Source organism: Megalops cyprinoides, chromosome 22 (assembly GCF_013368585.1).
Source record: "Megalops cyprinoides isolate fMegCyp1 chromosome 22, fMegCyp1.pri, whole genome shotgun sequence".
Classification (NCBI taxonomy): Eukaryota; Metazoa; Chordata; class Actinopteri; order Elopiformes; family Megalopidae; genus Megalops; species Megalops cyprinoides.
The window spans coordinates 26,982,723-27,010,347 of NC_050604.1; the positions used below are offsets into that span (position 1 = coordinate 26,982,723).

General features: G+C 41.7%; 1 protein-coding gene across 1 annotated transcript; it reads left to right on the forward strand.

Annotated features, from left to right (window-relative positions):
• Positions 1–302: 302 nt before the first annotated feature.
• LOC118769538 (interferon-induced very large GTPase 1-like) lies at positions 303–26,485 on the forward strand. Its single transcript, XM_036516668.1, has 4 exons — positions 303–415; positions 6,275–6,379; positions 7,167–7,408; positions 21,786–26,485. The coding sequence occupies exons 1-4, from the start codon at positions 303–305 to the stop codon at positions 26,483–26,485; spliced, it is 5,160 nt and encodes a 1,719-aa protein (XP_036372561.1).
• The last annotated feature ends 1,140 nt before the right edge of the window (positions 26,486–27,625 follow it).

The following is a 27,625-nucleotide window of genomic DNA, read 5'->3' on the forward strand; positions in this document are numbered from 1 at the left end:
AGTGTCAAGCCACAGCCTTTGTTTTAATGCATGAAAATGGCGATGTAAGTTTATTTATCGTTTGGGTTGATAAAAGCTGGGGGCAATTACCTGATGATAATTGGCTGAACGCCCTTGTCGTTTAAACGCTCTTCGCGGAATAATAATTGATCATTAAGAAACGCTCAGTGTCTCTGTAAATTGCTATTGAGTGTTCCAGTGTTGTGTATATGTCTGTTTGTAATCCCGTTTGTGATTACAGGTAAAAGGCAGCTTGGACAGGTCTCTGAGCGCATCTGGATCTGTTGGGGAAACTAGCTGAGATGAGTCTGCCCGTTCCGTGCGAGAGAGAGGAGGGGAGCGCCGATTCCGACGAGCCGCTCAAGGCTGCGGCTCCGGAGAGTCTTCAGGAAGCTGCAGACCTGAAGTCAAGGAGGTGAGAGCAGCCGCTGTGTGTGTCATCACTGTGCCATATATCAAGACAAAGAAAATCAGCAAGTTACTCAAACATTACTGTTTATCCTCTATTTCAGTAAACACTTGCAACATAGGTTTTTAATTAAACATATTGATAAAATCAAGACAAATTAGCTAGACTCAGTAATTTGACGTACCACACACAAACTGAACAATCATGACTCCAAAGCAAAACTACAAAATATTTCCTGAGTTCTTATTTGTAACTTAGTCCTGTGACCATCTGAAAAGAAAATGGTGTTTGTGTGTCATGTGATCTTTAAGTCATATCCAGATATCATTACATTATTGGCATTTAGCAGTACAGGTACAGTAGCAGGTTTTACTTTGTACAACCTCCCTTTGCCAATAAAACAGCACTGAGTCTTCTCCTATAACATCTTATAAGTTTGGAGAATATAGAGCAGGGAATTTGAGACCATTCCTCTTTACAGAATCTCTCCAGATCGTCCAGGGTCCTAGGTCCTCTCGTGCACTCTCCTCTTTAGCTCACCCCACAGGTTTTCTATAGGATTTAGGTCAGGGGACTGGGATGGCCATGGCAGAAGCTTGATTTTGTGTTCAGTAAACCATTTTTGTGTTGATCTGGACATATGTTTTGGATCATTGTCCTGCTGGAATCTCCAACAACGACCCATTTTTAGTTTCTTGGCAGAGGCAGCCAGATTTTGATTTAAAATGTCCTGGTATTTTATGGAGTCCATGATGCCATGTACCCTAACAAGATTCCTTTGGAGGAGGAAGAACAGCCCCACAAAATCACAGACCCTCCACCATACTTAACAGTGGGGATGAGGTTCTTTTCAGTATAGGCATCCTTCTTTTTATGCCAAACCCACCTTTTTTGCCCGTTTTTTTGCCAATGAAGCTCAATTTTCGTTACATCTGACCATAGAACATGGTTCCAGTCAAAGTCCCAGTAGCGTTTAGCAAACTCCAGGTGCTTACATTTGTGGTAAAATGACAGGAAAGGCTTTTTTCTGCCATGCCTTCCAAATAATCTGTTGGCATGGAAATGGCGTCTGATGGTAGTTTTGGAGACTTGGTGACCCCAAGATGCTACTTTTTTCTGTTACTCCCCAGCAGTCATCCTTGGGGATTTTTTTGCCCCTCTCACAATCCTCTTCACTGTGCGTGTGGCAAAATAAACTTGGGTACTCGTCCAGGCAAGTATGTCACAGTTCCAGTTGATTGGAACTTTTTAATTATTGCGGTTATTAACGGTTGATTTGATGACGGCATTTTCAGGCGAGTAGCTATTTTTTATTGGCATTCCCTTACTTATGAAGGTCAACACACTTTTCCTTTATTTGATTTGTGTATTCTCTTATCTTTCCCAAGTTGAAGAATGACTAAGGGAATTTGGCCTCTGTGCCACTTCATATTTATATCCCAGTGGAACAGAAAGTCACGGATTATTGCTTGAAAGTTCCAAAACAATCTGATCAACTTAAAAAAGTAAAATATATAAATGGAAAAAAAATGCCTCAATTACATTTTGTTTATAAAAATTTCTAGGGGTGCCAATAATTGTGGCACATGAGATTTTGTTAAAAATAATTATTTCTTGATGAGGTATTTTTTTTCTCTGAATAAATTTACTTCAATTAAAGGTTGGATTTTTCTCATTTTTTCAGTGTGAGACTAAGCTAATTCACCAAAAGGTGAATTTCTTATAACCCTTTTTACTCATCGTTACCAGGGCGGCCAATAATTGTGGAGGGGACTGTACATCACTTAGTTTTTTTTTTTTTTTACAACATTATGCATTTATACAGCTGGATACTTTACTGAGGCAATTGTGGATTAAATACCTTGCCCAAGGGTACAGCAGCAGTGCCTTTCACTTACAAGTCCTGTTCCTTAAGCAGTATGCTATACCGCCACCCCAGATGTCACATGCCAAGATTTATTTGTTTTTCATTGATTTTATGTTGCTAGCAAGCTGGCTGGCTATGTCTGTTTTTGAGCTGTAAATTACATTACATTACATGCATTTAGCAGACGCTGTAATCCAGACCGACTTCCAGCACAATAGAAAATAAGTCTTAGTTACCGGATCACAGAATCCAGAATACATCACACTACTACACTTAAGATAAATATCAAATAGTAGAGGTAGCAGGTGTTAGGGGGCGGGGGCGGGGATTTAAGTGGAACCGAGATGCAGTCTGAAGAGGTGGGTCTTCAGTCTGTGTCAGAAGATGGTCAGTGATTCTGCTGTCCTCACGCCCGTGGGGAGCTCATTCCACCACCAAGGGACCAGTACAGACAGAAATCGTGTCACAACCAATCACAACCAAAGCCAGCAGCTGGGACCAACCTGAATGACTGTATTGGTCAGCAACGTCTGTCAATATTTGGAAACAAACAAATGTTTGAACCAATCAGTATGGCTATTTTTAGATTAAAGGTGGAATTAGTAGTGACCACTTCCTGCCTCACAGAAGTTACTGTTCCCCTTATCTGTAAATTCAGATGCTCTTGAGAAATATATATATAATCGGTGGTGGCTGGTGAGCTGGAAACAGGGGAGGCTGAAACATTACCTTTAAATCTATCATTACTCTCAACCTGTTCCCCTTTATCCTCCTTGATTAACAATAAAACAAATAATTCACAGAATAATTGACACCAAATAGAGTAAATGATCATCCTCGCGATACAGCGCAGATTGTCTGTAGTTTGTCCGTTATTGTGAAAGCTACAGCATGAGGTTGTTTAATTAACAAGGATGGCAACTTGAACAATTAAGTGGCAAGTAATCCAAAAGCTTTCTCTTAAATTTTTCACATTATAGCTTTCTTGTTACAAAATTCAGATTACAAAACGGAGCTAAATTTAGTTAGATCGATTTAAATTACTGAGAATAAACTTTTATTAGGTTGAGTGCAATGAACAGTAACGTTTAGAACACAGACCTCACAAAAGCTGTGATGTGTCATGAGCATTTAAGGTAATTTAAATCGATAAATGCCATCCTTGTTAATTAATCTCACGTTGCAGCTTTCGCAAGCACACAAACTACAGACAATCTGCGCTGTTTCGCGAGCATAATCATTGACTCTGTTCACGTGTTTGGTGTCAATTATTCTGCGAATTATTTGTTTTATTTTTAATCAAGTAAGATAAAGGGGAACAGGTTAAAAAGAAATGATAGATTTAAAGGTAATGTTTCAGCCTCCCCTGTTTCCAGCTCACCAGCCGCCACTGAATGCTGTGTCAGATGAGAGAATCTTCTAGAATAGTGAGCAAGCAACAAGACACTGAAAAGATCTACTCAACAATTTCTTTTTCATAAACTGCACACTGTCATATACGGTAGTCTACTGCGCTTGCACATATACTGTGTGATATATGGTAATACAGAAAAACGTAGGGGGCTACGTGATCTTGGGGAGTTCTGGGGAAGTGTACATGTATGTTGGTGTGCTGCCTGACAGTGATTCATTAGAAACAGCAAAAGCTAAATAAAGCCTTCATTGCAATTATTTACACACACCACTACCCATTTTTCCAGTTGTAATGGCATATAAGTAATACCCTGCATCTAAGTAGTATTTCAGTACAATGCTTGAAATTAAAATTACCTTGCTTGTTAGGAATCTCTGTGCCAGTTGGCAAGGTGGAATGCTGGCTGGTAAACATTTTGACTAGTAAGTGTAGATCCGTGATGTTTAGGCTCAGCTAACCCTTAACCTTGCTATCTGCTGTATGTGAACATACAGGGTGATGTTGTTGCTGAATCAGAATAATTTGGAAAGTATTTGAGAAATGCTTTTGAATCCTCTGAGGTTATACTACTATCTTAGCATTGCCTATAACTCTTCTTGTGGTTAGGAGCTTAGCTAAGGGTGCACAACCAGGATTTTGGTCTTTTCTATTATGCCAAGCACAAAAGTGACTTTTGGTTCCAGTGTAAAGCTGTTGCAACTGGCTGAATATGAGGAGATGCCAATGGTGAGATAAATAAAATAGGGAATAGAACATTTTCAGTGGTGAAATGGAGATGGAGAGGAGAAAAAGAAGGAATAAAGTAGAGTCATTATGTTGTGGCCATGTGAGATTGTATCCAAATTCTGTATGTTTAAAAGAGGTTAGATGACATAGAGGTTAATGTCTGTAACTGGCCAGCCCTCAGGATCATTGTGGTTATTTCTGTAGGACCCAAAATATCTCCATGCTGAGTAGGTATGGGCTATGCTTGCAACTTGGAACATGATGTACCTGACATCCAAGTTTCACATTTGTTACCTTGTTTTAGTTGTACTTTGCTGAAATGACACGTTAATGCAAAGTAAGATTTAATTAAAATTGAATTCATAAAATTCAATTCAAAAATTGAACACGAGCCACTATTTTAGGAAAGTTATGTACAAACTATGTGACATCACATACAAGGTGTGAAGGTACAGGTGGGGAGGCACAGAAGCACCCAGACTGAAGATTCAGCCTGGTGGGAAAGTTTATTGTGCACAAACAAAAACAAGAACGTCTCTAGTGGGCAGCCGGCTTTCCTTGAAGGGGGTGTGTGGCCTGGGGGATTCCCACTGTGCAGCTTTCCAGCGTCCTGCAGATTGAGTTTGGGACCCCAGCCCTTTTTCAGGCTCCTGAGCAGCTGGCCTGGTGGCAAGGTTGCAATGAGAAGATTCATCTAAGGGGAGGGGGAGTTGAGGAGATGCACCCAGCCCTGTGTCACAAAACTCTCAAATGTAATAAATAGAAGTATGTGCTGTTTCCAGGGTGCAGCAGGAGGGATCAGCTACACCTGCTCCCAGCTGTGTTTCCATAAGCAGTGACCAATCCAAGAATCCACCAATCAGCTCATCAGAAAATGACCCTGACCGAAGGTGATGTCACTCCTCAGTTTGTATCAATATTAATAGGGGTCATTCTGCGTCAAATCAGACAGAATCCAGGAAAGTGGTTGCCTATTGATGCCTATTGATTTTCTATAAGTCCCTAGATTTGGAAAAAAGTATTTTATTAATTTTGTGCCAATATTTGAAGTCTCTGCCACTAATGGACATAAAGATATTAAGAATAAAACAAGGCGTGGTAGCATATTTTGGTCATTTTCATAGGACCAAAATGGTATGTGGGCTAACTAGGAGGAACATAAAAATGTATGTGGAATGTAGCAAAGGCCAAGAGCACCCGGGCTCGAACCCGGGTCTACAGGGTACCAACCATGCGACACAGCTGATTCAAATGATCAACTCATTATGAACTCCTGAAGCTGCTTAATAACAAACTGATCATTTGAATCAGCTGTGTTGGAGCAGGGAGAGATCTAAAACATGCAGGGCAGGGGGTACTCCAGGAGAGGGTTGAGAAACACTGCTATATTCAATGGAGTGGTTAAATTTTATATCCCATATTTAAAAAAGAATAAGATACTCAATAAAAAATTCAAATAACTTTGACACGGAATGACCCAATATTAACACGATTGTTTGTGCTTTTCTGAGTTTCTCTGACATGTTGATTTTTCACAAATATATTTTATACTGTGGTCTCCATCTGTAAAGAGAATCAGCTTTTTGATATTCATTTACTTGACTCTTCTTATGATTCACAGGGTCTGCGCAGAGAGATCACCATCACCAACAGAAAGCTACTTGTCCATGAGAACACAGAAATCCATGGATCAAACAATCAAATTTAAGAATGACTTTGCTCCTGACTCCAGGTCATTTAAATATACATTATTTTATTGTATTATTCTCAGCCAGTGCATCAGAAAAAAAACAACTTAGGTATCACTGTGGGCTGCACAGGTCTAAAGACCGAAGCTGTGTCTCTGTGCTGTTCACAGTGTCCAGGTCAAGAGACCAGGGTCACCTATCTGTCAGTCTGTGATGAGTGTTGACTCAATGGATCAGCCACCCATGCTCAGTGGAGACTCCACAGGGGGTCCAAGGTAATTATGTGGGTTACTGAGGGCTTGTTGATTGTATCAGAAGTTCAGTGGCCTTCTGGTTAAAAGTATCATTTCATTTCAAAATTCTAATTAATATAATATTTTTTATGATGAAAATAGCCTGACTGATTCTGCAATCTACAGTCTCTGGTTGCATATGTAGCCGCAGTCTGAGCTCATTTGCATTATCTTACCTGAGTGCTTTAATTCTTGTAATACACGCTTGAATTGGGTTTTGTCCCAGTAGAATCTAAAGTCGGGCCCATGTCCTCACTCTGCCTCGATGGGCTCCCAGTGTTACTGAGCAGAACTGGGCCCATGGTGCTGGGATTGAATGGGTTCTGCTTCTCCTGTGTGTCTTTGGCTCATACTGACATTTTCTCTCTTGAGACATGCGGCAAACAGCTCTTTATATTTACCCATGGTGAACTGCAGGCACAAAGCTTGTGTACTGTTGAGTTCTACAGCCTCTACAGCCTGGCAAACATACACAGACCAGGCAGGGGAGACACTATATGCTCATTATATCCGTACAATCAACCCTTTCATTTGTCTTTACTCCAGATGTTTGTTTCTTTTTGGTAGAGGGGCTCATTGCTGAAATGTCTGTGTGGTCTTCTCTGTATTCAAAAATATTTCCAAAAAAGTTAAAGAAAGAGAAAGAGAGCAGTGTGTGTATCCGTGCTAGTATAGAACATGTTAAGGCTACTGCTGGTGGATATACAGTACAGTACTTGAGATGCCCACTCCTGGTCAGCTCTACTCTGAGTGCCGTTTTTTCTCACAGCTACCCTGAGCCTGGAGATTTGGCCTGTGATTTCTGCACCGGGAGGAAGCTCAGAGCTGTGAAGTACTGTCTGACCTGCACTGCCTCCTACTGCGAGACGCACGTCAGACAGCACTACACGGTGGCAGCGCTGCAGAGACACACTCTGGTGGAGGCCGATGGAGACCTGGAGCACAGACTGTGCCAGCAGCACCACAGAGCTCTGGAGGTGTTCTGTGAGACTGACCAGATGCTCATCTGCAGTCTGTGTGCAGTGCAGGGGCACCAAGGACATGATGTGGTCTATGATGACTTAAAACAGGCCGGGAGACAGGTAATGGTTAGTGTAGCATAGCGGTTAAGGTGCAGAACTTGTAACCGAAAGGTTGCCGGTTCATTTCTCCGCTGGGACACTGCTGCTGTGTACTTCATCCACAATTGCCTCAGTAAATATCCAGCTGTATAAATGGATAGCATTGTAAAAAAAACACTGTGACCTAGGTAAGTTGCTGTGGATAAGAGTGTCTGCTAAATGCCAGTAATGTACTGTAAAAGACAATGAGAAAAAAAAAACATGCTGAAAAGGTAAGTATCTAAAAAAGAGAAACTGTTGGCTTGCAAAGAATGCATATTTGTTGAGTTTAAATATGTTGCAAAACTAATGACTGCTCATGAAAAACGTTTGAAAAATTGTAGCGTACAGAACTTTGTTCTCTGGTGCGCACAACTTTTTGACCTCAGTTTTCCCCATCCGGCATTGAGGGACAGTGAGAAATTATTATAAGCAATATAAGATGTTCTTTTGTGTCTTCTGTAAACCAGTGACAGCATGCATTTTTTGATTCATTTTCCTATTATCACATGTGTGTTGCTGTATAAATGGATATCATGTAAAAATTGTAATGTAAGTGGCTCTGGATAACAGTGTCTGCTAAATGACAATAATGTAATGTAATGTTGCTTGTTGAGAAAGCATCATAAGATGTTTTGTCTTTCTTCTGTAAACTAGAAGGTTCATTTGTTTTATTTCTCCATTATCACATGTGTGTTGCTGGTGCTGCAGACCGTTTCCTGCAGCCAGAGAGTGGATGAATGGCTCACGCAGCAGCATCCAGCACAGCCTGCAGCAGAAGGTGGGTTTACATGCTGCTGTATGCAGGTGCTTCTGCTCTTAGGGGTTTATGGCTGCCCTGGAGAGAGAATCCGTCAAAGATCACATCTTTAATCATAAAGCATTTACAACGATCAAATAATACCCTGATTGACAGCCATGTACCATGCTGTTCTGAATATGACAGCTTTTTCAACCAAAATACTCATTTCAGAAGTGCATCAACCTATTTTCAAGAGCTATTGACAAACACAAACACTATTTCTTAGTAACTAAAGCTGATTGGTCAAAGAGGGCATTCAGCAGAAATGATGGTTTTATTGTTTTCCCTTTATACCCACTGTACTAATTACATATCATATCCCCCCCCCCCCCCCCCCCCCCAGAGCTTCCTCCTCCAGGACAGATCCAGGTCCTCGCAGTGAGATCAGACTCGGTGTCTCTGAGCTGGGGGGCTCCGGAGGGGATGGACAGTCAGACTCTCAGCTATGAAGTGACCTGCATCAGTGACACAGAGCAGCGCAGTATTAAAGTGAAAGGCGTGACTCACATGGATATACAGTCACTCAGACCAGGGAAAGAGTACTGGCTCAGTGTGGCTACCGTGGGGAACAACGGCAGTCTGAGCAAATGTGTTTCAGCATCTGTGTGCACAGGTACGACAGCATACTCTACATACCTTCCCTACTATGTTACATATTTCATAACCTGTTTGCCGAAGTGTAAAAAAAGTATATTCATTTTATATATTACAGACTCATAAATGGTAAAACAGTCTGATTCTGATGTTCACCTCTTCTGCATCATTAATGAAGCTTTGTCTTTATCACAGAAATCACTGCTCCAGTGGAACTGGCAGTGGAGTCAGTGGATACAACATCATTGACTCTGAGTTGGAGAGAGCCGCATGGACTGGACCAAACTCCCCATTTCCTGGTGTCCTACAGCAGCCCTGGGACAGAGCCACAGTCCATCTCCACAGTCTCACACAGCACTGTCCTCTTGAACCTGCAGCCAGGCACTGAGTACACTGTCAGAGTCTGCACTGTGCTGGAAAACAGGAGGCAGAGCGAGGCTGTCTCCAAATCCATCTGTAGAAGTAAGAGCGCCTCCTTCAGGATGTAATTCATTGTGTTTTCTCTCATTTCAGAAAGCTATAAATCACAGAAAAGGTGCACATAGAAACCAGCTTTCTGAGGGCAGTCATTGTTAATGCATCCCTACTTTTAGACCTCTGTCCTTGTAATTCAGTCTCAATGTTCACCACAATTTCAGCAGAACTTGCCACCTTAAGTTTTATACTGCTGTGCACCTGAGTAATGCTAAAGGAAATGGACTGCAGTTATCATCCTGTGAAGACAGTTATGTTGTGTAATTTCTCTGAGAATCCATGCATCTGAGTAAGGTGCCTCCAGGGTCTGACATCATGTAATTAGAATATAAATACAGCTCAAAGTGTTGCCTCCTTCAGGACCCTGTTTAGTGTGTTTGTGCTAATTACAGACACCATACATCAAGTAATTTGATGTTCACGACATTTTCAGGAATCATTGTCTAGACTACCTGACTTCAGGTTTGGTAATACTGATGTTACCATTCACTACCGAGTGCCACTTTACCACCACATTTCATTGTTGGTGACCCACTGACCTAGCAAGCTTTGTCAAAATTACGCTTCTTTTTGGGGTTTAGGGGACATGCATGACTAAGAGCAGCAAGGGAGAGGATGACTAGGGAGGGAACAGGTATTTATGGTGGTTTAGGAATCTGTGGGACCACTGGAATCTTCTCAGTCTCTACAAAATATAGGAATTTCACCTTGTAGAATATTTGTAATATTATTTTTAAATAATTCATTTTCCCTTTTACCTCAGGAAATGTCAGCTCTCTCATTTCTCATATTGTTCACTCTCCCTCTTTTGTCAGCCTCAAATGTGCAACTAGCTGCTTGTCAGTTGTTAGTGTTAGTGTTTTTGCCAAAACCACCAACTAAAAACTCTGCTCTACCAGCTGTTCTTTCCTCTGCATACATGTTCAGCCATTCTGGACGGGGAGGTGGTACAATTCTACTCATCACCTCTAACTGGAAATTCTTTGTACTCTCCCACCTCTCTGTTTCCTCTTTTGCTGTTTCTCTCACCCACTCAGCTGCTTTGTCCATCATCCTATACCACCTACCAGGTCCCTTTGTATGCTTTCTGGATAAGCTGGGTATCCTGCTCAGTTCCTTTGCTTACAACGGGATCCCAATTATTCTTCTGGGAGACTTCAACATCCATACTCAGAATTCCCTGCTCCAGTCATTACCTTCAGTCATCACCTGCCACTCACAAAGCAGGAAAGCAGCTGGACCTTATTTTTCTCAGGAGCTGCACCAACTGATCACTGTTTCCTGTCAGCAGCACAGTGGGTAAGGAGCAGGACTTCTAACCGTTTGCTGATTCAATTCCCTGCTGGGGCACTGCTGCTGTACCCTTGGGAAAGGTATTTAATGCAGTTGCCCCAGTAAATATCTAGCTGTGTAAATGGATTACATTTAGACTGTAATCATTTACATTACATTAAACTGTAACCAGTGTAAGTCATAAGAGCATCTGCTAAATGCTAATAATGTAATGTAATTCCCTTTCTATAAAACGCTTGCAGCCTGAACTCTCCCCATCTGCCCTTCCACCATTACCTCGTCACTCTCATGTGTAGAATCTTTCTCAGTGATGTCACTGACTCTGCTGCATCTTCTCTCTTGTCCTCTCATCTGCTCTTTGCCCCTTTGTTTCCAGACCAGTGTGACTGTTTCCTCCCAATCTGTGGCTTTTTTACACACTCCATGCAAATGGAGCCAGTCTATGGGCTGCAGGGCAGAAATAGAAAAATCTCACAATCCTGCTGATTTCTCTGCCTACCAGACTCTACTCTCTGTCTTTTCCCTCACACTGTCATCTGCTAGGTAATCTTACTTTCACAAAAAATTCAGGAGTCATCCACTAACACTAATAAACTGTTGTACACCATCTCTGCTCTTTCCACCAAGTCCCCCTCCTTCATTTTCTCTCACTGCTAATGACTTTGCAAGTTATTTTGAGGAGACAGCTGACACTATCTGCAAGTCCTTTAGTCAGCCCAAGACCCAGTGCCACTTAGCCCTCTGTTACTTATCCTGCCTTATCCAGATTCATCTCGCTCACAAACCTCAGATGTTTCATCGCCCAACTACACGTTCCTACTTCAACAGGCATTTATGCTCCTTGTATTTTGCTAGTAAAATGACAATTATGTCATGAGTGAAATTTTTTTCTTGGTCTACATTCACCAGACATGGCCAAACTTGACATATATATAACACCGTTATATGTATAACATAACCGGATATGTTGTCCGTTATACATTGAATGAAAAGCGAAGCATACGCTACGTAACGCTAGCTAATTGAGGTGACAGGCTAGCATAACACATTTTTGTTAATTTTGTTTGATAAGTCAGCTAAAGGTGAACCTTGATAACTTTTCTGTTACTATTGTTATAACGTTAACTTACCTCTTCTTGTTTCTTCGTTCTTGTGTAGTTTTAATGTGGCTTGCAACTTCGGTTGGCTCTTTTGTTAGTTGTTCAGCGAAAGTAATTCCGTTAATTTAGTTAAAATTTGTTGCTAGACAACCTTCCGCACCTCGAGAGAAAGCGCACTCCACAAACCATAGTGAATGAGCAAATGCACATCGGTACAAAATAAATACACACAAGAAATGAATATGTTAAGTAGGCCTACTTTACTTTATTATACAATACACCGCCGTCCATGTAAGACACACACCTAACGGGATACATGTATGGGCAGCCGGGCAGCTATCAACAGGCTTGTATGAAAGGTTAAAAGAGGAAAAATTGTTTGATAATGATAATTATTACAAACTTGACACTCTGACTCGGAAGGCTGGAACAACTTAATCAGCACAATGACACATGCAGGCTACTGTGCACAGCAAATGTCAAAAATGCCGTATTTCCTGTATATATTGTGTGGTGCCGTTTATTGGCTTCAAACGATAGTAACGTAATTAAATGTGACAATATTTTGATTAAGGATCGCTTTACGCACTACTAGTTAAGTTGCGTCTTAAGTGATCATGGTGCAACTGAAATTCAGTGCGGCGCTAGTTTGAAACTAGCTACTCCGAACGTAAGGTTAAGATGGACTTTACACCCGAACTTACGATCGACCTTACGCTCTGCTGATGCAACCGGCTGCTGATTCTCTTTTGCTTGGACTACTGCAACTTGCTGCTTGCAGCCCTCCTTGCTTGTGCAGTCAGATCCCTGCAGCATACACAGAATGCTACTTGCTCCTCTGATCCACAGGGTCCCCAAATCCCAAAAATTCGGTTATTAGCCTACAAAGTGGTGAGGGGAATGGTTTCATCTTATCTTCAGTGAATTGCTCGGGCCCACACGCCAGCCAAACCACTGTGCTCAGCTTCTTCAGGATGCTCGTCATTGACATCATCGTATGGTTTTCACACCTCCAATTCTAGGTCCTTGATCCATCTCCTGAAAGGTTCGCCACATTCATTTATGGTGTTATATCTGCCCGTCACCTTGGTGACTGGGCACTCCGTTACTAGGTGGTCAGTGTTTTGCACGTCTGCTCTGCAAGCTGAGCAGGATGGTGACTCACGCAGCCCCCATCGGCACAGATTTAGGCCTGTTCTAGCCTGTTTGTACCTGAGTCTGTTTGCTATATTACCCATTGTCTGCGAGTTGCATTGCTGAAGCCCTTTAGTGGCTGAGTTGGGTCTGACACTATCTCTCCCCCTGCTGGTAAGTGTTCCCTCCAGTATTCTCTCCATGCTGTTTTTATTTCAAAACAATCTTCCTGGGCTTTATAAAAGGGGTTTCGAGATTTCAGTCTGCTTCTATTTGGCACCCTCCTTGTGATATGTTTTAAGGGGACGTCATCATTTGTGTTTGTAAAGTTTTGGTGCATTTTTTGCGTAGCTTCTTTTCTTCTGTGGAAGAAAAGAAGGAATTGCACTCATAGTTGGGAGCCATGGAGTTGGCATAGATTGCAGTGTACCCAACATTATCTTCATTGTGTTATTTAACTGGATGTCAACTTTTGAGGTGTGTGCACTTCATTCCCATGTTGGGACACAGTACTCTGCTGTGCTGTAGCACAGTGCTAGAGCTGACATCCTCAGTACAGACAGAATGAATTATTTTAGCCAGTTTGAACATCAAGCTGTCTCACCGCACTTCGTCATAGGCAGCCGAGAAATCCACAAATATAGCCCCTGTTTTCATTTTGTTTTCATATCCCACTTCAATGTGAGATGTAAGAGCGAGGACCTGTTCACTGGTACTTTGGTGTTCTCTGAAACCTGCTTGTTCTGGTTGTTGGTGTGGTGTTATGGTAGGGGAAATATGTGTGAGCGCTACTCTCTCAAAGAGTTTACAGAAACAGCTTAGAGGGTAATGGGTCTATAAGCTTTCTGCATTGTCTGGACTTTTCCTGGTTTTAAGATGGCTATGACTATTGCGAGTTTCCATTGGTAAGGATTAGAGCCCGACCGATAAATCAGTGTGCTGATATTATCGGCCGATGCGAGCTAATTGCAGATATATCAGTGCTGGCATTTATAACGGCCGATAAATGACAATTAAAAAAGAAACGGAGAGATGGAAGATGGATCCTTCAGCCATGTTATGAGTGTTGGTGTTGTTGTTGCATAGTTTGTCCACCAGAGACAAACTGCAACTGCAACTCCACTGTTGGCATTGGCAAACACACGTGGTTGGAACACCACAAATCAAAACATTCTGCTGACCCAAGGAGAGTCGAGCAGAGTAGCCCACGAGGGAGATAATCTGTGTTCATGGTAAGTTGATAACTGTCACATGAAATGCATTACTTAAATAATAATAAACATCCCCATCACTTCTCCTCTTAGCCTAAATAAGCCTGACAACGTTCCTGTCAGCCGTGCCTGCTTTTGCTGCAGTAACGTGACAGCCGGTACCGTCAGTCAAACATCAAAATTATGTTTAACGTTACAGTAGTTGATTGGTGTAGGCTAAGCTGTTGACAAACTTGATTGTACGTTTATTTATGAAACAGTGTGGCAGTTCTAGTGGGTAAACAAACAACAGTCCTATCATTTCTCCATTGTCACTTCTAAAAATTCAATGGCAACATTGCTTACAGCAGCTTATAACGCTGTCCATTGTTAGGCTACCCACAAAGCTAGCTAATGCCATGTTTATCAGTGGAAGACCGCTAACGTTAATGATGGTTAAACTACAGCATTTAACTTATTCTGCCTAAATGAAGCAATGGTAAATATATCTGCAACTTGCATGTCTGTAGTTACAGCTGGTGCATTGGAAATTATTAACACTTTCATGGGTAGGGTCACACCGGTGTGATTAGCCGTTTAGCGCATATGCTAAAACTGGTGCGATTAGAACACTAGATTGGAGAAATTCTAGCTAATTTTAGCTTTGAGGAAACTGCGATTTAACTCTAAAAAATATAGCAAATGCTAACTGAAAAGTATGAGAAGCTTAATAATGCTAATGAAAACATAACAAACCATGTATGGCAACACATGCGCTGAACTGTAACCTATGTAATTCGTTCTGGGTAAGAGTGTCTGCCAAATGTAATGTGACATAGCATAAAAAATAAGTTACATGCGAAAGGGATAAACCAGGGGGGACACGTAAATAAACGTGAGCTGAACAAGTATCTGACATGGCTTGGTAGCCAAACAAAGTTATCTAGCTTCTCTTTCAAACGTGTAGAGTGAAGTCCCAAAGTCGCAGGTCCTCGTTGCAGACAGTCATGTATTAGATGCATTCAACAGCAGTGTTTACTCTAGGTCACGGTATCAGTTTAAAAAATGGCATGATTTTTGAAAAACTTGAGTCAAGTGTATAAATTTTTTTTTATTTATCAAAACTTTAATATATTTTGTTGTTCTTTTGTTCAAAGTACTATTTATGACAACATAAGTTTATTTTTAAACTGTATTATGTCATCTTAGTGAGGACTCTTAAATAACTACACATAACAAATGTTAGGGAAAATCTTTTATGTTATGTGTTTCTAAAAAAAAAGAATATTGGCTGATATTTTATTATCAGATTTTTAAATTCTCAAATATCGAAATCGGTATCGGTCTTAAAAATCCTATATCGGTCAGGCTCTAGTAGGGATATTTGGTTGTCTGGATTACTTCTGTAAAGGTGTGGGCTAACCATTCCGTGCCTCTGTCCCCCAGGTGTCTGATTGTTTTGGGGCATATTCCGTCTGGGCCCACAGATTTTCCTGTTTTGGTTTTCGCTATTGCTGCTCTGATCTCTCTCGGAGTAATGGGCTGTGTACGAACTTCACTATTCTTTGGATATGAGCTATAAAGTTATTGGTATTAGGGGTGGACAGTATAAACGGTATAGAAAGTACACCGGTATGAATTTGCCCTGCGGTATGGATTTTGACTATACCATGCTGACCAGTAGAGCCCTCACAGATCTAGGTGTAACTTCATCGAAAAGACATGATAGGCTACTAATTAAAGCATATTTGAATTAAAATATATTAAAGTATATTTGGCTACGATTCTGTACTGTGTTAAGTTCTGTGTTGGCTACGATTCTCAAGTTCTAATGGGCATGGACTTTACAAACGATTATATTCTTCTGAATATATGTCACGTAGCAAGTTTTATATCATTGCGTTTAATGCAGCTGGCTAGCTAGGTAGGTACAACAGTGGTCCCTTTAACCCGCTTGCTTGCCTTGATAACGGCACACAGCTAACATTGAAAACTTGTCTCGTTTTATTTAGTGTTAATTAAAAAACCAACGGTGACAATGCAATATTTTACTTAGGTTAGATGAGAAGTTTACGCAACTAAGCTCTGTTTGAACTAATCGAGACGTGACTTTGTCCGTGTCAAAGTAAAGGTTTACATATGAACGTGTGTCATTGAACACTGCTGTGCATGAAAGTTCTGCGGTCTCTTGCAGGAGGTGGTAATTGTCATTTGCCCATTTGCTGATTTCCTCTCCTGCACGATCATTACTTTCATATCCCCAGTCATTATGGTGACTGTTGAAATCTCTTATGATGACCGCTGGATGTTGGTATTTTGGTAGTGCGGGCACTGGCCAGTTTTTATTGGGCAGTTTGTATATTTTGACTATTGAGATGTCCACGACAGAAATATGCATATCCACCATGCCAATGCCAGCACTCTCCTTCATCATCTTACGGGGGTTTCTCACATATTTCATTATACCATGATACCATTATATCATCTCTAGAGATGATTGAAAGGTGAATCTTCTCCCACATGGGTCTCCTATAGGGTTACTATGTCCACATTATGTTTTGTTAGTAGTCGACTCAGGTATTCACATTTTGGCATAGATAAGCCCTCTACATTTAAGGATAAAATCTTCATTTCTTCTCCAAACTTGACTTTATCTGAGCCTTACTTATTTCTCAAGTCTGCTGTACTTCTGTCAGTGGAAATGCGGTCCTTTTTATCCTGGGTGATGACCGAGCCAGTATGGTTACCTTTTTGGTGAAATCTCATGTGTTGGAGGTGTGTGCCTGGGAGGGAGCATTTTGTCTGTTCAGGCACCGGGTTTGGACCGCTCTTTGTCTGACTCCTCTTTGGCCAGTTCAGTGTGGTTAGACCTGTCTGTCTTTGCCCTCAGAGTCATTGGGATACTCAAGCCCTGGCACGTTGTCAACATGGTGGTCCAGGTCGCAAAGGTTCAGGATGCTTGGCTATTGCTACCTATCGTAACATCGCATCCCGGTCACATCCACTTTCTGTCCTGGCCCCTACATGATGGAATGAGCTTCCTTTTTTGGTCAGAACAGTGATATCATGAGCCATCTTTCACTGCAGACTCATGACCCACCTCTTGAGGCTACACCTTAACCCCCTACCCAAGTGTGGTCTGTTGCCTCTCTCATGGGCAGTTATATATGCGAAAGTGTATTTCAGAGTTCCCTGTAATTCCGAATGTTACCATTCCATCTGGAATGAGAGTCTTTGAGTTGTAGGTATTGCTTTGCACGTACATGTCAGTCTAGGCACACGTTCATGTGTGGTTAGTAGTGTCCTGTTTGTTCAGCTTTTCCTGCCACTTAATTATATGCACTGTGTAAAGTGCTCCAAATAAGAGTGTCTGCCAAAGGACAGTAATCTAATGCAAGCTCTGGTGCTTTGCCATCAGCTGTGGGAAAGAAAGCAAAAAGAAAAAAGTCTAAGCAGGAGGAAATGGCTGTATATATGCTAAATGAATTTAGTAGTGTAGTTGGATCCTAGAGAGGAATTTCCTGAATCAGTGCAGCTTTACTGCAGACTGGATAAAGAAAATGCTTATGGTGCATTCAGTCCTTTTAAAGCTAAAAGTCTCTCAATGATAATGACACCATACGTGATGTTGAGCAAAACATTTATCGCAAAGTTTACTCATTCTATGAAGACATATAAACATCTCAGATGTGGGATGGCAGTGTAGCATAGTGGTAATGAGCAAGGCTCAGTACTTAACCTAGAATTAGTTAAGTAAATATGCAGCTGTATAAATGGATAATGTAAAATTGTAATCTATAGTCCAATGACAATGATGCACAGTTTGTATCATGGCTCATGCAAAGTTTATTAATCAACAGTTTAAGAACTTCTGTGATACGGATATCAAAACTGAAGATCTGGATAAAACTATTACACAAATACCTTTTGGTAAAATTCCCAGGGAAGGTCTAACTACTGAGTTATATAAACATTTTTGCTAGAATTTAGAAAGTTACTTTTAGCCAGTTTTTAAGCCAAACGTTTAGCCAAATGTTATATAATGATATCAGCAGCTGTCTTTAGAGAATGGCACATATCCCTAATTCTTCAATCTGTAGAGGAATTAGACAGGGATGTCCCATTTCTCTGTTGCCTTTTTGCTACAATAATCCTTGCTATCCATTTAATATTAAAGAGGTGCATGTAATTAATATTTTTGAGAGAGAATTTAAAATGAGCCAATTTGTAGAAGGCATAGCACTTTTCTTAAAAGATACAGAATGCATAGCCACTACTATCTAGGAAATTGGGTCTGTCTCCATGGCCTAAGACTACACTTAATCCTTAGAATTGTGAAATCATTGCAATTTATAACTGTGAGCATGCCAAAACAGGTTGTATTCCTGTGAAAAATGTGATTGTCAGCACTCCGGCCCCCTAGCTGTTGTTTATGTTCTCCCCATCTGTCATTGTGTCCATGTGCTTTTGTTTTCCTTGTGTTCTAGCCCTGCCCCGCTCTCCGCCCACCTGATCATCTCCACCTGCCTGCCTGCACACCTGCTTCCCATCATCTCATCAGCCCAGCCCTACATTTGCCCTGCTTGTCCCTGTCTTTTTTGCCAGTTCATTGCAGTGCTTTGCCTGTCTTGTTCCTGCCTGTGATTTTTCTGCTTGTTCTGTCTGGTTTTTGCCTCGCCTGTTCTCTGACTTTGTCTCTGCCTGGCGTTCTGCCCTGATCACCCGATCTGCCTGTCTTCATGTTTTGACCCTGCCTGTTTGTGTTTTTGATCCTGTTTTGCCCTTGGACTGCCCGCCCGGTTTTGACCCTGCCTGCTTACGATTGCCTCTTTGCCTGGCGATTTGGTAATAAATGCCTGGAATCTGAGCACTCATGGTCTGCGTCTGAGTCCATGCCTGAGCCCAGACAATTGAGGTCCTAAACCAATATTTCAGACCTGGCCCCTCCAGTTGTTATTCTTTAAGATGTCAGAAAATGTTCACACTGAAAGGTGTGTATACATTTATATCTATATATATTTTTGTTATATGTTCAGCCTAATTAAATAGGAAAGATTATAATATCCATCTATACATATACATATAAACTAATTTTAAATAAGAACCTGTAATGAATAAATGATAAACTATTTCCTTGTCCCAAGAAAATGAAAACAGTTTTCTATGGTATAGATAAATTTTAAATGAATCATAAATTCTTTCCTTAACATCAACACATGAATGAGCTGAATGAGCATACACTCAGTGACCACATTATTATCTACACCTCTCTAATACTGGGTAGGACCCCCCCTTTGCCCCCAGGGCAATCTAAATTCTTTGTGGCATGGATTCAAGAAGGTGCTGGAAACATTCCTTAGAGATTCTGCTCCATTCATGCTGCGAATGTCCCGTTCCACCACATCCCAAACGTGTTCTATTGGATTGAGATCTGGTGACTGTGGAGGCCATTGGAGTACACTGAACTCATTGTCATGTTTCTGGAACCAGTTTGAGATGAGGTGTGCTTTGTGGCATGGTGTGTTATCCTGCTGGAAGTAGCCATTAGAAGATGGGTAGACCATGTTCATAAAGGGATGCACGTGGTCAGCAACAAAATTGGTATTAAGGTGCGTAATGTGTGCCAAGAAAATGTTCTCCACACCATTACACCACCACCTCCAGCTTGAACCATTGACAAAAGGCAGGATGGATCCATGGATTCATGTTGTTTACGCCAAATTCTGACCCTACCATCTGCCTTGGGAGATTCGTCAGACCAGGCAATGTTTTTCCAATCGTCCACTGTCCAGTTTTGGTGAGCCTGTGCCCACTGTAGCCTGTGTCCTGTTCTTAACTGACAGGAGTGGTGCCCAGAGGGGTCTTCTGCTGCTGTAGCCCATTCACCTCAATGTTCGACGTGTTGTATGTTCAGACATGCTTTTCTGCATAGCACTGTTGTCACGTGTGGTTATTTGGGTTACCGTCGCCTTCCCGTCAGCTTGGACCAGTCTGGCCATTCTCCTCTGACCTCTGTCATTAACAAGGCGTTTTCGCCCACAGAACCGCTGCTGGCTGGATGTTTTTTGTTTTTCGGACCATTCTATATACACTCTAGAGACCATTGTGTGTGAAAATCCCAGGAGAACGGCAGTTTCTGAGATACTCAAACCACCCCGTCTGGCACCAACAATCATCCCACGGTCGAAGTCACTTAAATCAGATTTCCTACCCATTCTGATGTTTGGTTTGAATAGCAACTGAACCTCTTCATTATGTCTTTGTGATATTATGCATTGAGTTGCTGACAGATGATTGGCTGATTAGATATTTGTATCAGTGAGCAGGTGTACAGGTGTACCTAATAAAGTGGTCACTGAGTGTAATTCCAATTAAATTTGTAATCTTAGATGTATTTGAAAAACTGTTGCTGGTAAGTCTTTCATATAAAAAGATGTCTTTAAATTATATATTCTTTTGCCAGATGCTTTTATCCAAAGCGATTTACAAATGAGGCAGAGTAAAACACAAGCAAAAAGCCACATAAGGAGTCAACAATATGAGAAGCATAGCATGACCAAGTTTCAACAGCTGGCCAGACAATGGACAAGCCAGCCAGTAGAGATTCAAGTGCATGAAACCATAGACTGATTTTTTTTAATCCTGTTCCAAGACTCCATCCACAAACACTTTGCTATAATCAGTTTCTGGTATATAATCTGACCTAAACTGCTCTTTGGCAAAAAGTTGTTTTTCAGGATAAGACAATATTATTATTTGATACAGCTATAAAAACCTGAAGAAAAGGCCCAAAGATTTAACTTTTCAGATGATAAGATAACCTTCCAGTTGGCATTCAGATGTATTTTGCCAAAATCAAAGGTCATCCTTTAATGATTGCTACCCAATCATGAATGCCAACATCTCACAAGTGACTTTGAATAGTATGTTCGGACACTTTGTATCCTGAAAATGCCAGTTTGTCTGGAAATGTCCAGCTGTTGCCAAACTACTTGTCTTACATGTCTTACTGCTTGTGAGTGCAAGTAACAGCTGTTTCATATTTCAGACAGGATTGACATTGTACTATGTCCCTTATATTTCTTAATATAGTTTCCTAATAATTGACACTGCAGTGGAAAGTGTTGGATTCAGCTTTTGTGATTTGTGGACTTGGATGAATTTATGGTCAGTGATCTTTGCTTGCTTTTTGGAGAGCTCTCTGACTAACATTTTTGACGGTTATCCATGATCATCTACACTACTTGTGAATTTCTTCGATATGTTACTTCCTATTAAACAGGAGAGAATTTTAATGCCTCTGTTGAAGCTTCCATTTAACTTGAAAACTTGCACAATATTGTGTTTTTGTTGTATTTTACTTAAAATATATTATTTAAAGTGCTTTAATAAATAACATTAATTACACTTGGAATCTGGAATATGCTCTGTACACTCATACAGAAAAGTATAATATTAAAAAAATGAATCTCCCAGTTAGCTCTTAATTAGAGGTTGTCATGATGAGATGAGCCCAGTGTACAATTGGCGATTCCAAACTAGGGTTGCATAAATTTGGAAAAACAACAAGAAAAGCATTTAAGCAGGAAGAAATATCTAATATGGACATTTATTGTGTAGCACTGAGCTTACAAATACATATAGAAGGAAATGTACACAATTTGAAATGTGCCAGAAAATTTAACATTGTTTTCAATTTAGAAACCTGCTTGGAGGAGCTGGTGTGTGACCTGGGACTGCAGCATCACCTGAAGGAGAAGCTAACCCTGAGTGCAGTGCTGGAGATCGACGGCGAGACCATAAGAAATGACACTGTGGGGTCTTTAGCATCCCTGCCATGGTGCTTTCTGAAGAAGCTGATGATGATGAATGTGACAGCCAGGAGTGTCAGATGTGCTGGACCTCAGGACCTGGACAGCTTGCTGTGTGGTGATGATGATGATGATGATGACACTGTGGATGAAAATGAGGTGAACCCCCTGGACCTCATAACTGCTCTGTTCCTGTGCTCAGACAGCTTCCTTCAGCAGGAAATGGCTTTGAAAATGTCCATGTGCCAGTTCTCTGTTCCTCTGCTGCTGCCCAACTGTGACACCCAACAGCCCACTCTGATGCTGTGGGCCATGAGGGACATTGTGAAAAAGCTCAGGCCTCATTCATTAATGGACTCTAAAAGCTTTGTGGAGAGTTACATCGTACTCACTGAACTACCCTTGATATCCTTTGTCAAGCTGGGAAACAGCAGCTGGTCAAAATCATGGATTCTAAACCAAGTTTTACACAGTTCTCAGCAGAACTGCAACACTTTCATTCACTACAACATGGAGTGTGGAGATACCTCAAGGAGGATCTCTGATGGGCTGGTGGAAGTCAGCTGGTATCTGCCCTCTGGGAACATTAACAGTGACATCTTCCCTGAGCCAGTGGCAGTAGCTAATCTCCGTGGAGACATCAGTGCTTTTGAGACCCAGTTCTCTTTCCTCTGTCAAACATCAGCTGCTGTGTTTGTGTTCTGTGATGATTTGGAATCGAACAGTAAGTTGTTGAAAACCCAGAACATCAGTGACAGGTTGTATTTAGTTTGCAATTCTGCGGGCACAAATTTCAAAATGGACAATGTCAAAAGGCATGCTAGTGAACTGTTGATCCAACCTGGTCACATCCTAAAGAAAGACAGGAAGGTGAACGATGCAGAATTTGTCAGAAGAATACGTGTCACAGTGAATAATGTTATGAAAGGGAACTGTAAAAAAACCAGCATTGAGCAGATGTCTAGCACTGCACATGGAATAGGAATACCTGTGGATGAGGACAGTGTCCACTGTAAGGAGGCCAAGCAGAAGGCTGATGAGATCACAGCTGGAATTACTGACATTCTGCAGTACAAAGAGAGCCAGCTGCCGCTGCAGGGGGAGATCTGCAAACAGCTGGCCAAACTGGAGAAGGAGGAGTGCAGGCTGAAAGAGGCAGGGGATACGGATATCGAGCTGTACAAGAGTGAACTCTGTAAGAAGAAGGATGAACTCAGGGAGGAGCAGAGGGCTCATGGCATGTCAGACACCATGTCCCGTTTCACCTCTGCATTATCGAGTCCCAGAGAGGAGCGCTCCTATTTCCTCAAGTGGCTGAAGTTCAACCTGGACAACCTGTCCCTGACATACATGTCAGGCCTCCGGCAGAGGTACAAAGAGCTCTGCCAGAATTCCTCAGAAAATAGAGGACTCATCGCTGACTTGGACAGACAGATCTCCAGCAGCTCCTTGGGGGTAGAGCACTTCCTGATGGAAATGGGGCAGCTCTATGAGGCGACCAGCTCACTGCCTGAAAACCATCCCTCCAGGCAGCAGATGCAGAACCTGCCCAGACTCTGTGCTCAGCTGCTGCTGGATGGGTTTCCAGTGGAGCTGGTAGATGGTGATGCCTCTAACATCCCTCTGCAGTGGATAAAGGCAGTCTTGACTGAGCTCCACAGTCTGACTCAGTCTAACAGTAAGATCCGTGTGGTCACTGTGCTGGGGGTCCAGAGCACTGGGAAGTCCACTCTGCTCAACACCATGTTCGGGGTGCAGTTTGCTGTCAGCAGTGGCAGGTGCACAAGAGGTGCCTTCATGCTGCTCATCAGAGTCAGGGAGAATTTTAGAAAGCAGCTTGGCTGTGACTTCCTCATGGTCATTGACACAGAAGGGTTAAAGTCACCAGAACTGGCCCAGCTGGCTGACAGTTATGAGCACGATAATGAACTGGCCACTCTGGTGGTGGGACTGAGTGACATCACAATCGTCAACGTCGCCATGGAGAATGCTACAGAGATGAAGGACATTCTGCAGATTGTGGTGCATGCCTTCCTGCGCATGAAGGAGGTGGGGAAGAAACCCTGCTGTCAGTTTGTGCATCAGAACGTGGCAGATGTTTCTGCCCATGCCAAGAACCTGAGGGACAGACAGCTTCTCCTGAAGCAGCTGAATGAGATGACCCATGTAGCTGCCAGGATGGAGGGAAAGGCTGAGAACAAGGCATTTACAGATGTGATGGATTTTGACCCAGAGAGGAACACCAGGTACATCCCTGGCCTTTGGCATGGTAACCCTCCCATGGCACCGGTCAGTTCAGGTTACAGTGAGGCTGTGAATGAGTTCAAGAGCAGCATGACTGAGGCATTAAAAGAGCTCAAAGGCACAAGACCTGCACACACAATTCCTGAGTTCCTAGAATGGACCAGGAGCTTGTGGAAGGCAGTGAAGTACGAGAACTTCATCTTCAGCTTCCAGAACAGTCTAGTGGCTAATGCTTACACCAAGCTCTGTACAGAATTTAACAAGTGGGAGTGGGATTTCAGAAAACAGATGCACTACTGGGTGACAAAGGCTGAAACTAGAGTGTCAAACTTTGGTGCAGTAACCCTAACTGCTCAGCACAATTCCAACCTGGATGACCTGTTGACCGATCTGAAAAAGGAGGCTACTGTTGAACTGGACAGAGAGGAGAAACAGATTTTAGGCAAGATAACTGAATATTTCAAGAGACAGGAGGGCCATATATACCTAGTGGAGAGGTACAGGGAGGAGTTCATGAACAGTGCCAAGAGCCTGAAGAGAGAGATGCAGCCTGTAGTGGTGATGAAGCTTGAGTTAGCTGTGGACCTTAAAAAGGTGATGGCCATTGTGGAAGACATCAAGAAACAACACAAAACCATCATGGAGGGGAATGTGCTGAAATTACTAGGTGTGTGCAGGGAGGCTAAGATGTCAGACCAGCAGCTGGAGCAGGAGTTTGAGCAGATGTGGAAGGAGACGATGGAGAAGCTGTCTTTCAGAGGCCTTCACAGACAAAATGTTGGTCCAGAAATTTACAGCCTGTTAAGATTCAACTTGAAGATAAAAAGAGGCTCTGTCCATGAAATGCTGTCTGAAGTCAGTCGTTTGGATGAATGTGGAGAAGAAACATTTATTGTTAGTGATGGACATTTTGCAGTGAAATTTCAAAATGACTTTGATAAAAATGACCATACCAGGAAAATACAAATAATGGCTGACCGCTTGATAAAGCATAGCAGGAAGTTCATTTCAGACAATGTTGGAACAAAAACAGATTTCCACAGAACATACATCATGGAGCTTTTGGAAATGATAGACGAGCACCTGGACACCCACAGAAACTTGCAGCTCACTGCTGACTTTGAGGCCTCTCTGAAGATTCACATCTGTGGGCATGCAGCCAGGGAATTCCAGCAAATGCATGATGCTTTCATCAGGGACAATGACCCTCGACAGTGCCTGGAGAAATTCAAACAGCAGTACTCCTCAGACTTTATGGACCGTTTTCATGAAAGACGGCAATGTTATAGAACAGCTGAAGAGTTCACAATAAAATGCCTGGAACCTGCAGTGAGGGAATATGTCTGTAAAGCTCTGGGACCAGATATAGTGGATGAGCTTCTGACAGGAAATGAAGCCATTAAATTCAGCACTCGCTCCTTTTTCCAGTTCTCTATTCTGAATCAGCTGCTTACAGAGAACAATTTTGACAAGCTTGTTCAATACATCTGGCACTATGAGGACTTTGTTAAGGAGTGGATATTTAGTCAGATATTGGATAACTTCTCCAGAGAAGAATGCAGCATTACGAACATTGAATCCAGACACCTGAGGGAGGCCATCACGAAGATTAAGGCAGCAGTTGAGAGTAAAGCAACAAGAAAGAGTGAAGAGGACATGAATATCTGTCACTTCATCCAGGATATCTGCAGTAATCTGAGTGACATCCTGATCATCCCCAAAGATGCACTGGATGCAGTTACAATCCTAAACAGTGCTAAGACCAAGCAGTTTTCTGATTCTCTGCTGGGCTTCATAGATGAAATGGAACAGTCCCTGAGTGCAGAGTTCCACAGTAATAAGGATGTGAGAACCAGGCTGACCACACTGCCCTTCAAACCCCAGGATGAGCTCTTCAGGAGGCTGTTTGGCTGTGGGAAGCAGTGTCCATTTTGCATGGCCCCTTGTGAGGCTGGCAGGGAGAGTCACACAGAGCACTTCACCTCAATGCACCGTCCACAAGGGCTTGGAAGATTCAAGCAGACACTCCCACAGGAATTAGTCCTTGCTTTCTGCTCTTCTTGTGTAGCTAGTGAAATGACATTCTGCAGCAGTGAAACAAAGGGAGAGTATCATCCATATAAGGACTATCGGAAATTTTACCCTGACTGGCGCATCCAGCCTGACACCAGCATCCAGGCCTCAGCCTACTGGAAATACGTCTTTGCCAAGTTCAACACACAGTTTGCAAAGGTGTATGAAGCAGAGCCTGCTGCCCTGCCAGCAGAGTGGAAATCTATAACCAAAGAGCAAGCAATGGAGAGCCTGGAGGAGACATTCATGATGAAAAGACAGGAGAAAAAATGAAACAGTTAATATCTTTCCATCAATGACCACAGGGTGTAACCTCAAGTGATCACTTTGTACTGTTAGTTACAACCAAAGAAAAGCTGAAACATGGACAGAGTACAATATTCTTAAAAAATGGATTCATATAATTCTTATTCTAATATCATAATTAAGCTCATGAGTGGAAGTCTCAACAAATTCACCTGTGAGTTCTCTGCAATTTTGAAGTTCAATCAAATATTCAAAATTTTATTTTGTTGGTGGATTAAAATCTAAAAAAATCTCATGTATCAGCAGTTTGAGAAATAAGAAAAGAAAGCAAGAAACAATAAAAAGTTTTTTAAACCTTTGCCACGCAAGTTTTTGTACAGCTGTATGAAAATCTTTTTTTTCCTCTCATTTTTTTGCAGAAGATCATATTCTAGTTTTGTATATCTTTATAGTAATAACCTTAGATATATTACTGCTTGAAAATTTATGAGTTCATTACTGATATTAATTTGCATATTTTACTTTGCTACATCTAATGAGGCTATCAAATCTGATGCTTAAGAAAGGAAAATCTGCACTTCTGCTGAATGAGACCAGTTGCTATCATTCTGAAAAGGAATGAGGAAGATGAGTGATGATGGGTAGAAGAAATCTTTCTTCACAAAGAACTGAAAGATGGAATGAAAAAGAGGAGTGAAAGACAGTGATGGGGAAGACTGATGTAAAGTATTTTATGCAGTGTGGCGTGTGAAATTCCTGTTTTTGTGACTTCATACACAATCACTGTATTCAAATGAAAAAATAAATGGGATTAAGATTAAAAATGTTTCTTTCTGCATAATTAAAATGGTCTTGAAATTGATATGTGCTTCATGTATTAATTCACGCGTGTTGTAATGGATTTGAATTTTCGACTGTTCAATAAAAGTGGTTGAACCACAATAATTTTTCCCTCACTGGAAAAATGTCTTCCTCTGAAAAGCGCTTTGCTATCTCCTACCGCACCAGCTTTACACAGGACTCGAGAGCTGGACCCGAATATTCGACTGTTCAGATATTCGTTCGTTGGATAGGTATTCGGTTTTCAATTTTGGGATTCAGATATTCGGATTTTTTTTAATGCTAAATGTAGGCTATCAATAAAGGTGAACTGCAAAATACATTTTG